Source organism: Anabrus simplex, chromosome 2 (genome assembly GCF_040414725.1).
Source record: "Anabrus simplex isolate iqAnaSimp1 chromosome 2, ASM4041472v1, whole genome shotgun sequence".
NCBI classification, from domain to species: Eukaryota; Metazoa; Arthropoda; class Insecta; order Orthoptera; family Tettigoniidae; genus Anabrus; species Anabrus simplex.
This window is the reverse complement of record NC_090266.1, coordinates 650,341,172-650,357,679: the sequence shown is the minus strand read 5'-3', so window position 1 is coordinate 650,357,679 and position 16,508 is coordinate 650,341,172. Positions and strand designations below refer to the sequence as shown.

Below are 16,508 nucleotides of genomic sequence, written 5' to 3'. Positions count from 1 at the left end.
AGTTAATTAAGCAATTCAGTATGCCTTATACTGTAAACAGATTAATCCATGAATTGGCATGTAAATAAATGAGCATTAGGATATCTGTTTTATTTCAGCTGTGTTCACATTTGATAGAGTAGGTGATGTTTGTATTTTCCAGTATCGTAATGATTTGTGTTTCCTTGAGGTGGAAAATTTTACCCACTATTGCTCGAGAGTGTTAGATAAAGACAACAACTTGCGTTAGATTGGTTGATTCATTATTGATACTCATGCAACAAACACAACAATAATCAGTTCTGAATGGGCACATCCAATTTTGTGTAATTTATTCATGTGTTAAATGAGGACAGGTTGATCACGAATAAATATTATTGATGGGTAATTATGAGTGTATAAGTATTTTAGGCCCCTACAAGACATATATGATCAACTTTTGTCACTCAGTATGTAAACAATGGCTGTTCACTTGACCAGGTACTACAATAAGAAGAAATAGAGGTGATTGGCCTCATAAATTAAATGGTTCACACCGTGTTAATAATGTCAAACTTGTGAATTTTTCATGAAGATAATCGGTAGTCATGGCAGTTACATTTTAAATGTATTTTAATATTGTCAGATGGTGACATTCAGCCATGACAGGCTACCAGAGCCATAGTAACACCATAATCAATAAACCATATTAAAATGTAGTGGCGGCAACTCCACAGAGTGAATTGTTCTGTGGTCACAAAAATTTCACAACCCCCTGTGGGTGGCAGACACAGATGAAGAATACACCCACAGTATCCCCTGCTTGTAAGAGACGACTAAAAGGGGCGACCAAGGGATGATTGTATTAGACCCATGAGACTACTTGTGATTAGTACCATCACACGGGAAACACCATGGGTCGCCTTTACTTGCGAGTAGTACCACTATATTAGGTACACAACAGGTTTATGATTAGTAGCAGCAGAGAGTGGCTTCATTGTGGGTTTACAGTACCTGTGATTTGTACCGCTATATGTGTGACACCGTGGGTCTGCGTTGCTTGGGATTAGTACCCACTATGGAGGAACACCATTGGAATACAGGCGCCCGTGATTAGTACACCTATAGGAGGAACACCATTGGTTTGCGTTGCCTAAAGTGGCTCCATTATGTGAGAAACACCGTAGGTTTGTGTTACCTGTGCAACGTACGATACTAATGATAGTACCAAAATGTGTGGAACACCGCGAGTCTATGCTACTTTTGATTAGTATCGCAATATGACAAATACCATGGTTGTACTTTATGACAAATACCATGGTTGTACTTCACTAGCGATGAGTAGCATTATGAGGGGCCGTTGACCTGGATTTTGGATCCCTTTAGATATCAAGCCTCATCGTTTCAAGAATGTGCCTTAGAAGCAGTCCCTTGGTTAGCAATAGTATTGTTTTAAGATAGTTTCTGGGAAGGTGGGGCATTGTGGGTCAGATCCACTGATTGTCTTAAAATCATATTCATCCATGCATTCTTCATCATCACATTTTGAATTCTGCTCAGTGGATGATTTTGGACTTCTAAATTGTCATAACATTCCATCTCATTTCGTTCCATTAGGGGCCGATGACCTAGATGCTAGGCCCTTTTAAACAAGCCTCATCATCATCATCAAAAATTACACAAGAAGGTAAGGTGATCTTGCATCCAGTTAATTGTGCAGCAGTAAAATATTAAAGTTTTGTATTTCATTATGCAGTCATGTGGTTAAATTTAGATCAGTTACACAGTTGGTAAATCTCTGTGTACCAAGCTCGATAGCTGCAGTAGCGTAAGTGCGGCCAGTATCCAGTAATTGGGAGATAGTGGGTTCGAGCCCCACTGTCGGCAGCCCTAAAGATGGTTTTCCGTGGTTTCCCATTTTCACACAAGGCAAATGCCGGGGTTGTACCTTAAGGCCACGGCCGCTTCCTTCCACTTCCTAGGCCTTTCCTATCCCATCGTCGCCATAAGACCTATCTGTGTTGCTGCGACGTAAAACAAATAGCAAAATAGATCTCTGTGCAAGTCTGTGAGTGTTAGAAGGTATTGAATTTAAGTGGAGAGCAGTCTGAATGTTTGTTTGACAATTAAATTAAGCCCTTACTTAACATGTAATCACATCAGTATGAATATAATTGGCGGAGAAGGAGATCCTACTTAACTATAACGCTTTCATGATTGTAACACTTTGTCGCGCATATACACAGTATATTTTGTTTGATTAAATAATCCTTTTATTTTTTATCATTCTTCAGTTAATTTATTCAGTATTTTGCTAATAAACATATATTTTGAACCATTCTGAGTCATATTTTCATTTACGTGGTATATTAGTTTGCCTTGTAGCTTTATATTCACTTATAGCACCCTCAAGACAGTCCACCAAATGTACTACACCCACGAGAAGAGTCATCTGCACTACATATATATATTTGTTTTACAGAGCAACCAATGAAACCCTGAGAGGTGAAGATGCAGCAGATCTTGCTACATAAAGGTTGCAATATACACTATGTGATCAAAAGTATCCGGATACCCCCAAAAACATACGTTATTCATCTTAGGTGCATTGTGCTGCCACCTGATGCCAGGTACTCCATAGCAGCGACCTCAGTAGTCATTCAACATCATGAGAGAACAGAATGGGGTGCCCCGCGGAACTCACCGACTTCGAACGTGGTCAGGTGATTGGGTGTCACTTGTGTCAGTAGTCTGTATGCGAGATTTCCACACTTCTAAACATCCCTAGGTCCACTGTTTCTGATGTGATAGTGAAGTGGAAACTTGAAGGGATACGTACAGCACAAAAGCGTGCAGGCCGACTTCATCTGTTGACTGACAGAGACTGCCGACAGTTGAAGAGGACCGAGCTTGATAGCTGCAGTCGCTTAAGTGTGGCTAGTATCCAGTATTCGGGAGATAGTAGGTTCGAACCCCACTGTCGGCAGGCCTGAAGATGGTTTTCCATGGTTTCCCATTTTCACACCAGGCAAATGCTGGGGCTGTACCTTCATTAAGGCCACGGCCGCTTCCTTCCCACTCCTAGCCCTTCCCTGTCCCATCGTCGCCATAAAACCTATCTGTGTCGGTGCGACGTAAAGCAACTAGCAAAGTTGAAGAAGGTCATCAAGTGTAATAGGCAGGCATCTATCCAGACCATCACACAGGAATTCCAAACTGCATCAGGATTCACTCCAAGTACTGTGACTGGCGGGAGGTGAGAAAACTTGGATTTCATGGTCAAGCGGCTGCCCATAAGCCACACATCACGCAGCTCAATGCCAAACGATGCCTCGCTTGGTGTAAGGAGCTTAAACATTGGACGATTGAACAGTGGAAAAACGTTGTGTGGAGTGACGAATCACGGTACACAATGTGGCGATCCGATGGCAGGGTGTGGGTATGGCAAATTCCCAGTGAACATCATCTGCCAGCGTGTGTAGTGCCAAACAGTAAAATTTGGAGGCGGTGGTGTTATGGTGTGGTCGTGCTTTTTATGAGGGGGCTTGCATCATTTGTTTTGCATGGCACTATCACAGCACAGGCCTACATTGATGTTTTAAGCACCTTCTTGCTTCCCCCTGTTGAAGAGCACTTCGGGGATGGCAATTTCATCTTTTAACACGATTGAGCAACTGTTCATAATGCACGGCCTGTGGCGGAATGGTTACACGACAATTACATCCCTGTAATGGACTGGCCTGCACAGAGTCCCGACCTGAATCCTATTGAACACCTTTGGGATATTTTGGAACGTCAACGTCGTGCCAGGCCTCACTGATCGACATTGCTACCTCTCGTCAGTGCAGCGCTCCTTGAAGAATGGGCGAGAATGCCTGCGAGAGTGGAAGCTGTCATCAAGGCTAAGGGTGGGCCAACACCATATTGAATTCCAGCATTACCGATGGAGGGCGCCACGAACATGTATGTCATGTTCAGCCAGGTGTCCGGATACTTTTGATCACATAGTGTATATGCTGACCTAAGTTAAAACAGACCACTGGTTTGTTAAAAAATTAGCTTTATATATGTAACGTTAATCCCATAAAACGGCTTTAAGCTGTTGAGGCCTGGTGCAGGTGTTTCTGAGTTGACGCTGTAGTCGACTTGCAGGCCTGTTTGGATGGGACCATACCTAAGATGAAATCTAATGCTGAAGACCATGGAAACACCCAACCTCCGGAGCCATGCAAATTAACAAGTAAAAGTTAGAATCTCCGATCCGATCGAGAATCAAACTGGAGATGGGACAGTAGTCAAGATGAAATATAATGGTGAATACGGTACCAACACTCAACCCCCGTGCCACACGAATTAACGAATGAAAGTTAAAATCTCCAAACCAAACAAAAATTGAACCAGAGATTTCTTGGGTTAAAGACCAACATGCTGCTTCGTGCGAAAATAAGCAGCAACGGATTTCTGAGTCGTGAACTATCTTCTACTGCTAGGCTTGGTAGCTTAGGTGGTGAAGCGCTAGTGTCTACAGCTCTACTTAGCGGTTTTGATCTTGGTTCAGATGCAAGTTTAAATCCTCGATCAGACTGGGAATTGAACTCACGGCTCCTTAGACTAAATACCAGCATGCCACATCATGTCGGAACAGTTGTCAAATTAGTTGTGATGCAGGTTCTGAGAGTGCAAATTTCATGTTTGTCAATAGAAAGGAATTTCATATGTTAGAATTGTGTGTGTAAGTTGTGGGTTTCAAGTTTTGTTTGGTTGGCAGCGAGCAGGCTGGTAGAGAGAAAAAAAGGGCCAATCGAAGGGTAGCCGGATGGATTTAGATCAGCTGTCGAGGTGATAATTGTCTCAACTTTGTTGCCTGCACTGCTTAGAAAGATTTCATTCTTTTACTGTTAGAAAAAGGTCATTTAATTAGAAGATTCAGAGTATTGCCATTCCATATTCAGACCTCCCTCTAAATAGGATCGGTGACATTAACATCATAGATATGCTGTGTTTTAGAAGATGGTTTATTTTCAGTTAGATTTGTTGTTTTTGTTTCCACTCATAGTGACGTATTGATATTGCAATGATTTTCAATCTATAGGAGCTGATGTGTATAGGAGCATATCTTATCGCGGGAGTGGATTTCACCGATAAATAGGTTGTGTCTGAGTCCAGAATTGATGCAGCTGGGTGGTATCCCCTATAAAGTGGGAATCGCTACAGTTTAGCCTAGTGGGTTATCACATGAGGGCGGGCCGATGACCTTCGATATTAGGCCCCTTAAAACAACAAGCATCATCAAGCTATCACACGAGGTCGCATGCGACGAGTGAAAGGTAGCACGTTGGTCTATGCGTGGGAGTCTGGGTTCGATATCATGCGGGGAAACTGGAGAGTATTACATTTATTTTATTGAGGGTTTTGATATTTGATTCGGCGTGTTAGCTCGAAGTTACCCACACATTTAGTTATGAGTATTCTAAGGAATTTAGGTTGACATTTGAATAATGCAAGGGAACAGTTAGGATAGTAAGCAATTGTAGAAGCATATGTATTTTTTTTTTCAGGAAGCTGCCGACGAGTATAACGATCATGTGAATGACCAGTCAGTGAAGTAACAAAACCAGACCACTTAAAACTTTTGTTGTAATTCAATTTTAGGAAAACCATCGTTCGTTTCTTTAATATTTTACTTATTGAGGACATGCAGATCAGCATAACACTCTACTTTTAATAATTAGATCTGTCAAGCATATTAGTGATAGTTATTAACTTAAACCCAAGTCCTGAATGGGTATTAGCCTGAAAGTTACTTTATTTTCAATGTGGAAGCTTCACTTCCAATTGTTTAACATTTTGTTTCATTATATACTTGTTGATAAGTGTACTTGAGCATTTATTTAATAATTAACATTTTCATTATTTAACTTTGTTTTGTTTTGGCATGATGATGCAGTAGATATTTATTTAGGATCTTCAATCCAGTGATTAGTTTGTTTGACTTATCCTTTGGCCGTCTGCCCTTTTAACTTAAGCTCATATGGGCCGATGACCTTAGATGTTAGGCCCCTTTAAACAAGAAGCATCATCAACTTAAACTCGCTCAATGTTGATTATCGATTGACAATGACATCAGAGGTCAATCTGATTTGATTAAGTGCTCAGATGACTGCCAGTAATCCTGCGCGATGTTGAAGTTACTGAGCTACCTTAACATCATAAGAGAAAGTTTGGAGCTTGAATCGCGCGAGCCATACTTTCCAGAATCTTATAAAATAACCCACGGTTGTCAGTTGCATCTGACAGCTGAACTTTCCGGTGGCTGTTGTTGTTGTTGTTGTTGGTTTAGAGTACTAACTTTACTACAGTACTAGTTTTATTTATGATGGCTTCTCCCATTTATTCAGCCCCTCAGGCAACATTGTAAGGAAACATTGGCATGCAACTCTGAATATTAGAAGGAAATTTAACCCAGGATGATCATCAGGCCTGGTGACATCCCAATTTTTGATCTTTGACTTTTATTTTTAATAAATAATACTCTAATCTTTTTCAAGCCTTTAATTTCACGTAGTTAGATTCTTAATTGTTCCCGTAGTTACGTTGGCAAGTGACAAAGAACCAGAACCCCTGAGAAGGTAAGAGCGCTCATAGATGCCACCACCGACTTAGCCCAAAAACTGGTTTTATATGCTGACAGGCTACACAAGTGTTCAGTATGTAGGGAATACAGGAAGAAACATTTATCATGGCACTGGGGATTTCTACAGTTAGAATATTTTGATGGTCCATGTTTAATCTTCTTAGCTTTCAGAGCTCTGAAATATTTTACTGCTGGATGTTCAGGACCTTTGCATTTAGATGTTGCCCTTTGCCAAAATTTAGTGAACTTCTCAGATAGATGTCAGATTTACCTTCATCTCTGACAGTTATAATTTATAATTTTCCAAGAACAGTTGCAACTAAAACACCAAATTATCTTAATCAGAATTAGCTTCCAAATTGTAGTTTTTGAGAGGGTGGGGTATCGGATCATCCTGCTCGGATCTCCACCACCACTGGTTTTTTTTTTTTTCCTTCTTTCTTTTTTTTCTTTTGCCTGTGTACATTGGGATGAGCATGAACTATGTTTTACCACTGTATGGGAAAGTATCAGAGTTAAAAACTTCATTGTTGGTCCATATTTACAGTAAGATACTTCAAAATAATAAAAAAATTGAGGCTTCCACTTTTTCAATACATATTATAATCACATTAAGAATTAAATTACATAACTAAAAAAATATATACTTGCAGGACATGTTTAGTCTCTCGGAGACATCATCAGCTGCTTATTTTCAACATAGATTAAAAATAGACATACACAGTCAATAAAAAGTTGCCATACACTAATGGTTCGTATAATGGCAAACAAGCACTTGTGTTCACTAAAATCAGAGAAAATAGTGCATAAAACCACTGATTGGAGTTTTTAAAATAGAAAAAACACGCATACATTTGTTCTTGTTATGCTTAAAATTACATTTTAAAAAAATCAATGAGGTAGAATTGTCTTTGTAAAACTGGTTTTGTTTCAAATCCATTGTTTATGATAATCTTGCAGACAATTCAAACAATGATCATTGAGGTAGCGAATGAATCTAATTTGTATAGAAGTGGGGACTCCTCAGGGTCAAAATGAAAGTTGCATTGAATAATACGGGTTTTACAAATCGCTGCAGAAAATGTTGCGGGTATCAATTATCATTTTCAATTGTCTGCAAGATTATCATAAACAATGGGTTTGAAACAAGACCAGTTTTACAAGGACAATTCTTCCTCATAGATATTTTTGAAAAGTGTAAATTTAAGCATAACAAGAACAAATGCATGTATGGTTTTTTTATTTTGAAGACTTGAATCAGTGGTTTTATGCACTATTTTTTCTGATTTTAGTGAACGCAAAAGCTTGTTTGTCATTATAGGAACCCTAAGTGTATGACAACCTTTATTGGCTGTACGTGTCTATTTTTAATCTATGCTAAAATTAAGGAGCTGATGATGTCTCTAAGAGACAAAACATGTCCTGCGAATATATATTTTTTATAGTAATGTAATATTATTCCTAATGTGGTTATAATATATATAAACGTGGAAACCTCAAGTCTTTATATTCTGAAGTAAAGTATGAGAAGTAAAGCACAGTTATCTCTGTACAGGCCATGAAGGCGTTTGGAGGGGTGGAAGGTAAAGGCTTCTGCTATCAATAAAAGTGGCATGTCTGGCCCCCTTGCTCTCAGGAATTAACCTGCTACTCATTTATGGTGTAGGCTGAGCAAACCTCAGGCCCATGTGGACCTCTGGAATTGGAAATATCTTTTCATAATTTTTTGATTTCCTGACAGGAAATCAAACTTGTGTCCTTCCAGGTGACTTACTCTTTTAAAAATTTTAATTTATTCTTCTGCCTAATCATTACATAGTTTATCATATTGATTGTATTGATTAGGTGGAAGAATAAATTAACATTTGTAAAAAAGTAAGTCATATCCATCAATATGGGCCTAGCAATGAAATTTATTGCATACACGTCCTTCCAGGTGAACCGAGCACACTTTTACCACCTCGGCCAGGCAGGCTTTCCGGGCAAGTATCAGATTCTTTCAATTCAGGATTCTATTCACGGTCATTTTTCCTCCCCATTGCTGTCACTTTCAAATAAATTATTATGTGAAGAATTTAAACTGTCACCCAATTTTAAATCACATTCTCTATAATTAGGGCAATTATATTTCCCGATGTTAAAAATAAGACCTTTATCCAAAGACGATGTTGATGGTAGGTCTCTATCAGTGCTGGTAGGAATGAAGCAGTGTTGCTGTATGATTAACTTTATTATCAGACTTTGTCTCTCTGCAGCTTTGATAAGTGTATACGTAAGACCAGTAATATACCGAGCAAGTGGCTGTGCGGTTTGGGTCACGCAGCCATCAGCTTGCATTCAGGAGTCATTGGGTTCGTACCCTCCTGTCGGCAGCCCTGAATATGGTTTTCTGTTGTCTCCCATTTTCACACCAGGCAAATGTTGGTGCTGTTCCTTAATTGAGACTACATTCACTTCCTTCCCACTCCTGGCCCTTTCCTATCCCATCATTGCCATAAGACCTATCTGTGTCAGTGTGATGTAAAGCTAGTTGTAAGAAAGAAACTGTAAGAATGACCAGTAATATTTAAAAATTCCTCTTACACAGTGTGCAAGGTTGTGACAACTCTGTATATCTGATGTCAATTGTTGGTATGCATAGAGGTTACTTGCAAACCTCAACCTTACCATTTTGTAGCAACCATGAGTACAGAAGATACAAAATACAAGCACGTTAACTTTAAAAAAAATAAAGCAACGAATATAAGGCCATCCTTATGAAAACATGAAAAGTACCTCTCTGAATTTGGAGTTAATTCAGTACTGATGTGGGAAAAACAAAATCACACGAAACCATGCCAATGATTGTAAACAGAGTGAGCATATAAACAAATCACCAGTCAGTTCACAGCCTTCACTCCAAAACACTGTCAGCTAGTTGACACTAGTAGACAAAATCCCCTATCAAAGAAAAGATAATTAAAGCAAAAGAAACAGTTTTTAACCTTAACCTGCAGTTACTAGGTTCGTAGCAAGCATGTAACAGTCTTCAGGTGACTGAACTTTAGAGGTTACATGAATAAAAATCTGTAAATGGTATGTGTATTAAAAAAAACCGACATGAACCAGCCAACACAAGATTGGAGACAAATGTACGATGTACAGCACATAGAAAAAACCCATGCTTAAAAAAGGAACCACTTCATAATATAAGATGATCAGATATCAGTCATATCACTGAATTATCAAGTCACTGCCTTCTTCATAATTTGCTCAAACCCTGATTACTATAAAACTTTTAAAGACATATGAACAGTAATCTAACTCAGAATAACATTAGTTGAAAAGACAAATTCCATACACTGGGACATACCACATTTCCATTGTTGATAACGGTAATGGTTATCTTGTTTATTTTTCATTATTTCATTATTTTTTTTGTTTCTTTCACATGGTTATTTGCTCACATAATCTGTTTGTTTCTTTCTCAGGTTCCGGTGCATCCAGTAGTTCCAGATATTTCGTTGATTCTATCTGCCAATATTCCTAATCCTAGTCAAGACAGCTCAGGGCAGTTGGGTGTTAACCCAAGTAAATCAGCATGGGAATCACATGTGATCAGTCCTCCATATTCATATAATGCAAATCAACCTATTTTAAGAAAATCTGTTTCAATTAAGAACAGTGTAAATAATCCAAACCGTTTTTCCTCTGCTGTAGCTACTGACCCTCCTACGTTTGGTTCTTTTAACACTTCTAATAAAATGGGTAATACATATCTTCAATTCCCTTCTAGTAAATCATACCCAGACAGTTCGGGTGTAGCTCATATTGATGATCCAAACAATCAGAAAAAGATTCTTCAAGGCAAACCAGTTAATGATCCTGAAATACCTTCAGTTCGTTCATTACACTCTGGCAGTGTAACTGGACATGTTGGAAAACCTGTAGGTAATGAACGGAAAAATAATGTTCCAAAAACATTGTCTAATGTACCCAGAGTAAGCTCAAAAAGAACATTATCTTCAAAGATGGACAAGAAGGTTGTAACACATGAGTATCCCCAAAAGCATCATTTGTGCTTACCGCCTGAACAAGATTCACCCAGACATTGCCAAAAAATCAAAAGCAAACATACGAAGTGTGTTTGTGATCTTGACGATTCATGCAGTTCAGGAGATGATGTTCGGCAGTCATCTAGTTATGATCAAAATCTCCGAAATATTCATTTTAGTGGTAAAACCTCTATTAAAGATAATCAGTCTCCTACAAAATTGTGCTCAGAATCGGTATTAAAGGTACAGACAGCAATAAATAAGGAAACTGCAGAAGTTATTGGTAAGCTGTTTGAAGTTAATGAAGCTCAATTTCAAATGATGCACGACATTTTGGTTAAGGTAACAAATTTGCAGCTGAATCAAGAAAAACTTATTCACGAATTAAACAAACCTGCAGAAGCTTCTATGAAATGTTCTTGCTCATCTTCCGACACTAGTAGACAAAATCCCCTGTCAAAGAAAAGTAATGATAGTTCTTTGCCAGAGAAATCTGTCTCGCATAAAACAACTCAGACTTCACCAGGCATCAGTAGAGTTTCTGTTGGAATCATGACAGAGCAGCCATATGTGACAAGTGATCATGATGATTCAGAAAAGAAAGGACATCTCCCAAGAACCACAAAGTCTGATTCTGTGTAAGTATTTTTTTTATAAACATTATTCTTATTCTACCATAATGTTTCATTGAGAGATTTCCCTTGTATGCTAATGTCTTTTAAGTGCACCAACTCTTGGTGTTATAGAGTCAGATTGGGTATGTTATTTGTTCTGTGTTTATGTAGAGTAATTGGCATCTCCAGAGTTGCTAATATTATGGGTGTTAAAGATTATTTTTTTGTACATGATGGAGCCTGTACGCTTTTCTGCCAAAATTGTGAATGTATGGAATTTTACTTAATTAATGGAAACATCAATTTCAAATTATCCATGTATACAATGTTTAAGTATTTATATATTTAGCATATGGCATTACGCATTAAAATAAAATGAAATAAAATTTTGAAGGTGCAGGTTAATAAAAACAAACAAATTAGAATTTAAAGGAAGATCGCTCAATCTACTGAAGTGCAGATGGAGCAGCAAACAAAATGTCACTTATATCTCCGTGGTACAAATGTTGAGGGCATTTGGTCACTATGTGCTGGATAGTCTGTTGAGCTGCACCACAGTCGAATGCCAGTGATTGCTTTTTGCACCACAGGTGTAGGAGGTATCCACATCTTTCATTAGCACACCAATTCATTGTTGATTGACAATCTTTTTGGAATAAAAATTAGTAATTTAGGGCATGATAGCATTATATAAAATACTAGCGAATGTACCCGTGCTTCGCTACGGTATTCTACATTGTATTCGAATATCGAAGTAAATAGTGTACATGCAGTAAATAAGATTGTTTTAAAATTGCATGTCTCTTAGCGTTATCCGAGAAAGAGCATGGGGAGGTCCCCGTACGTTGTTTCCAATGTAAAGTGTTTGTTACGGATTTGTGATATAACGGCAGGCTCACTTGCCTACTGCCATTCACAATCGAGTTGTGAAGTTTACATTATAATTGCAGGCCCCATTGCCTACTACGCGGACAGCATCGATTTGGGGAGTTTTCGTTAAAATGGCAGCCCCCCTTTCCTACTTCCAGACAGATTACAGTTGAGGAGTTTCTATTATAATGGTAGGAAATTACCCTACTATCACTCGAAATTGAGTTGTGCAGTTATCATTATAATGCCAGGCCCATTTTCCTACTGCCAGCCAGGTTACTGCCAGTCACACCAAGTTGGTGAGTTTCCATCAAAATAGCAGGCCACTGTGCCTAATGCCAGTCACATTTTAGATGAGGACATTTCTTTATAATGGCGGGCACCCTTGCCTACTGCCAAACACAATCGGGTAGGGGAGTTTTAAACAAAACTGCATGCTCACTTGCCTTCTGCAAGTCAAATCGAGAAGGGAACTATTCATTACAATTGTAGGCCTTCCTTACTAATGACAGATACACAGGAGTTGGAGAAGGAACCCTTTCCTACTGCCAGTCAAAGTCGGTGTGGGGAGTACTGATTACAATAGCAGACCCACCCTTTCTCGATCGCTATATATCGACATCAGTGAATATATATAGATCGACATAAGAAAGTATATGCGTGTTTACAATATTGAAGACCTTCATTTACAGATTAACTGCTACTAAACGTACGTCATATCGACAAAGGATTATACCATAAGACACGTCCTATGATATGTCATCTATTCTTGGGTCAGATTGAGTTAGATACGTGGAACAGGGTAAAGGTTTTGTAAGATTATCTCACATTACATTACTTTTCGGATAATTATGTGACAGCTACATACATAGCATTTGGCTCACATATGGCTATTGGGTGGGCCAATTTTCGTGAAGAGTTTGATGATTCTGTATTTCATATAAGTAATTGAAAGTATGAATTATGCATGTGAAAATTCCAAATTGACTATAAACATCGATTAATAGAGAAAAATCAAACGTAAAAGGGATACAGATACGGCAAAAAGTCATAAGACCAAGGTTGTAGATCATTCCAAATTGAACGGAGATTGTGCAATCCGTTATGTGATAGGAATTTCCGAAGGTCTGCACCATCATTAATATTGCCTGCATATTTCGATATTCTTCGGGGATAAAAAGTGAAAAATTTAATGATCTAGGATGTTTTCCGTTCGTTACAGGCTAAAACGTATAATTTTGTCAAATTTCAATTATCTTCTTTTTCTTCTGGCAGATTATGCCGCAATGTGGATTTTGGGTGAGGCGGGTAAAAATTAGGGACTTTCAGGAAACTAAACCAAAATTATGGAGATGGTCATTATTACCCCTTAAACGGAAAGCTGTACGAAAATTTCGCCAAAATAGTCAGTGTAGAGGCACACAGTCGTTACGATTTGATTGATATAGATAAAGAATCTGCTCCATGTAAAACACCTTTAGGGCTATGTCCGCTGGACTTAACCTGCAAAAGTGACCATTCACGATATCTCCCTTATTAATCCTCCTGACGAAAAAATGCACATGAAAAAAAAGGTTTAGAGGTGGAATTCCATCACGTTTGGTCGATTTCCAGTCAGGTTGGTCTTGTTCTGTATATATTGTGGAAGAGTAAAATCACCATTTCGGTTCCCTATAAACCGACAGTCCATTCCGGAATATGAAATGTTATTTACGTTTAAAACCTACCTTTGGACAGGTGGATGCTAAATATAAGTTTTGGTTCGAATGTCTTCAGTAGTTTTCAAGTTGTAAGGAATACGCTTTACATGCACCCGCTCGTGAGTCAAGTCTGATGGGACTTGTACAGAAAAACGGTCCGTTAATGATATCTCCCTTATTAATCCTTGTATTGAAATGATGCACATGAGAAAAAAGGTTTAGATATTAATTTCTACCAAGGTAGGTAGATTTCCATTAAGTTTGGTTGTGTATATTTTGTGGAAGTGCAAAATCACTGTTTCGGTTTCGTATAAACCCCCAGTCAGTTCAGGGATTTAGAAACAATATTTGCCCTAAAACCTATCAAGGACAGGTGTATTCTAAATATGAGTCTTGGTGGAAATACATCCAGAAGTTTGTAGCACTCGCGTACATACGGCGTAATTAAGGAAGAAATAATACAGTTAAGAAAGTTGAAAGTAATAGAAAATGGATTATAACTTCGGACAGCCGGATAACGACAAATATGTAAATGCCAAGTGAATGTATTGGAAAATCAAATGCCCCTCAATAAATTATGCTAGTGTGAGTTATGGATATAATAAAGCGGTAACAGAAGAGAAATTTAGGTCCAGTGATTCTTAGGTAAACAAATAATAAGAAGATGACTAATAGTGTTATTACTTAATCTATTCGAGGGCGGTTATAACATCCAACGATATTCCGCCAATATCCCGCAGATAGGCCGATTGACGCCTCTCTTGCCTTCTACCCAAGGAACAACCACGAATTTAAAAGCATGATGAGGAAAATGGCAATACGTTACTTCCCTGCTGGCATGCAGTCAGAGACATTGCCATGGTAACCTGTAGGTTCGTTGTCGGTCTGTCGGTCAGTCAATGCAGAGCATGATACCAGCGGAAATTTGTAAATTTCTCCGTCATGTAAAGAGTAAGTTAAATTATGAACATAACGAAAGTTGTTTATAATGAAGAGACGTTTCACGTACGGTGAACGAAGTTTACAGAAAATCAATAGTATAAGAGAAAATGGAGGAAAACTATTCTGGTTTTCCTATAAACCCCCCCGTCTGTTCAAAGATTTTAAAATGATATGCATATCCAAACCTTCGCCGGGATGAGTATACTCTAAATATGAAGTTTGGTTGAGATCTATCCAGCCGTTTCGACGTGAGGGTTGAAAAACCATTCAGGTTTTCCTATAAACCCCCGTCTGTTCAAAGATTTTAAAATGATATGCATGTTGAAACCTGCCCCTGGATGAGTATACTGTAAATATGAAGTTTGGTTGAGATCTATCCAGCCGTTTCGATGTGATGGTGGAAAAACCATTCTGGTTTTCCTATAAACCCCCCGAGTATTCAAAGATTTTAAAATCACATGCATATCGAAACCTTCCCTGGGATGAGTATACTCTAAATATGAAGTTTGGTTGAGATCTATCCAGCCGTTTCGACGTGATGGTGGAACAGACAGACACACAGACAAACAAACAGATCCGAAACGTAAAAACCACCGATTCGGTCTTGAGTTGACCTAAAACGGATAAATATCTGAAAAATTGGCAAAACAAAAGAAATTAGACAGCGGACCCCCTACAATTTTATTTATATAGATTATTTTCGGTTATTTCATTAAGGTTACAGTTAGGGTTTATATATTGGTCCAGGTGTATAAAACATTCCTCAGTGATATTGAGCAGGATACCTTTTGGTGTAATTTTAAGAATTTTTGAGATCTTACTCAATATTGTAGAAGATTTGTTTGAAATTGGCCATGTGTTGCTCCATTGCAGAAAAGCGATTGTTTTATTGCCTTCTTATGTTCAATGTAACGGGTATTGAAACTTCTGCCTGCTTGACCTATATAACTAGCTTCACAGTTGGTACATTTCAATCTATAAAACCCCCTGTGGGTGGGGGACGCAGACGAAGAATACACCCACATTATTCGCTGCCTGTCGTAAGAGGCAACTGAAAGGGGTGACCAAGGGATGATGAAATTAGAACCGTGAGACTACTTGTGATTAGTTCCATTACGTGAGGAACACCGTGGGTCGACGTTCCTTGCAATTAGTACCACCATGTGAGGAACACCATGGATCTATGTTACCTAGGAGTGGTACCCTTATGAGAGGAACTTGACAGGTCTGAGCGTTGCCTGTGGTTAGTCCCATTGTGTGTATACCATCAAGGGAGGGGGGGAGGTGGAAATCGGCTGCGCAGGCTAATGCCCATGCAAGAAAAGGTGCTGTACGCTGCGCTGGAATGTGTCGGTTCCCCTGTGTTCAGAATGGGTCTGTGTTACCTATGAGTAATATCACTACATGAAAATCACCATGGGTCTACGTAGCCTCTGATTAGTACCACTATGTGGGGAACACCACGGGTTTGTATGTTGCCTGTGATTAGTACCACTATATGGGGAATTCCATGAGTGTGTTGCCTGTGGGTGGTACCATAATCTGTGATACGCCGTGGGTTTGCATTGCTTATGATTAGTACCACCAGGTGAGCGGCACCAAGAGTATACCTGGCCTGTAATTGGTTCTACTAAGTGAGGAGCACCACGGATCTAGCTGGCACCCGTGATTAGTCTGGGTGTGTGTTCCTTGTGTGCTGTACCCTTATGTGAGGAACATGAGGAACACAATGGGTCTGTATTGCCTGCGAGTGGTG

General features: G+C 38.9%; 1 protein-coding gene across 5 annotated transcripts in view; it reads left to right on the top strand.

Annotated features, from left to right (window-relative positions):
- Nucleotides 1-16,508, top strand: part of LOC136862991 (uncharacterized) — a 414,724-nt gene that overhangs the window by 158,154 nt on the left and 240,062 nt on the right. For all 5 annotated transcript variants that reach the window (XM_067139297.2, XM_067139298.2, XM_067139300.2 and 2 more), the window contains one exon: nt 10,063-11,264. In XM_067139297.2, the coding sequence (XP_066995398.2) occupies nt 10,063-11,264 (1,202 nt within the window). The remainder of the gene's footprint in view (nt 1-10,062; nt 11,265-16,508) is intronic.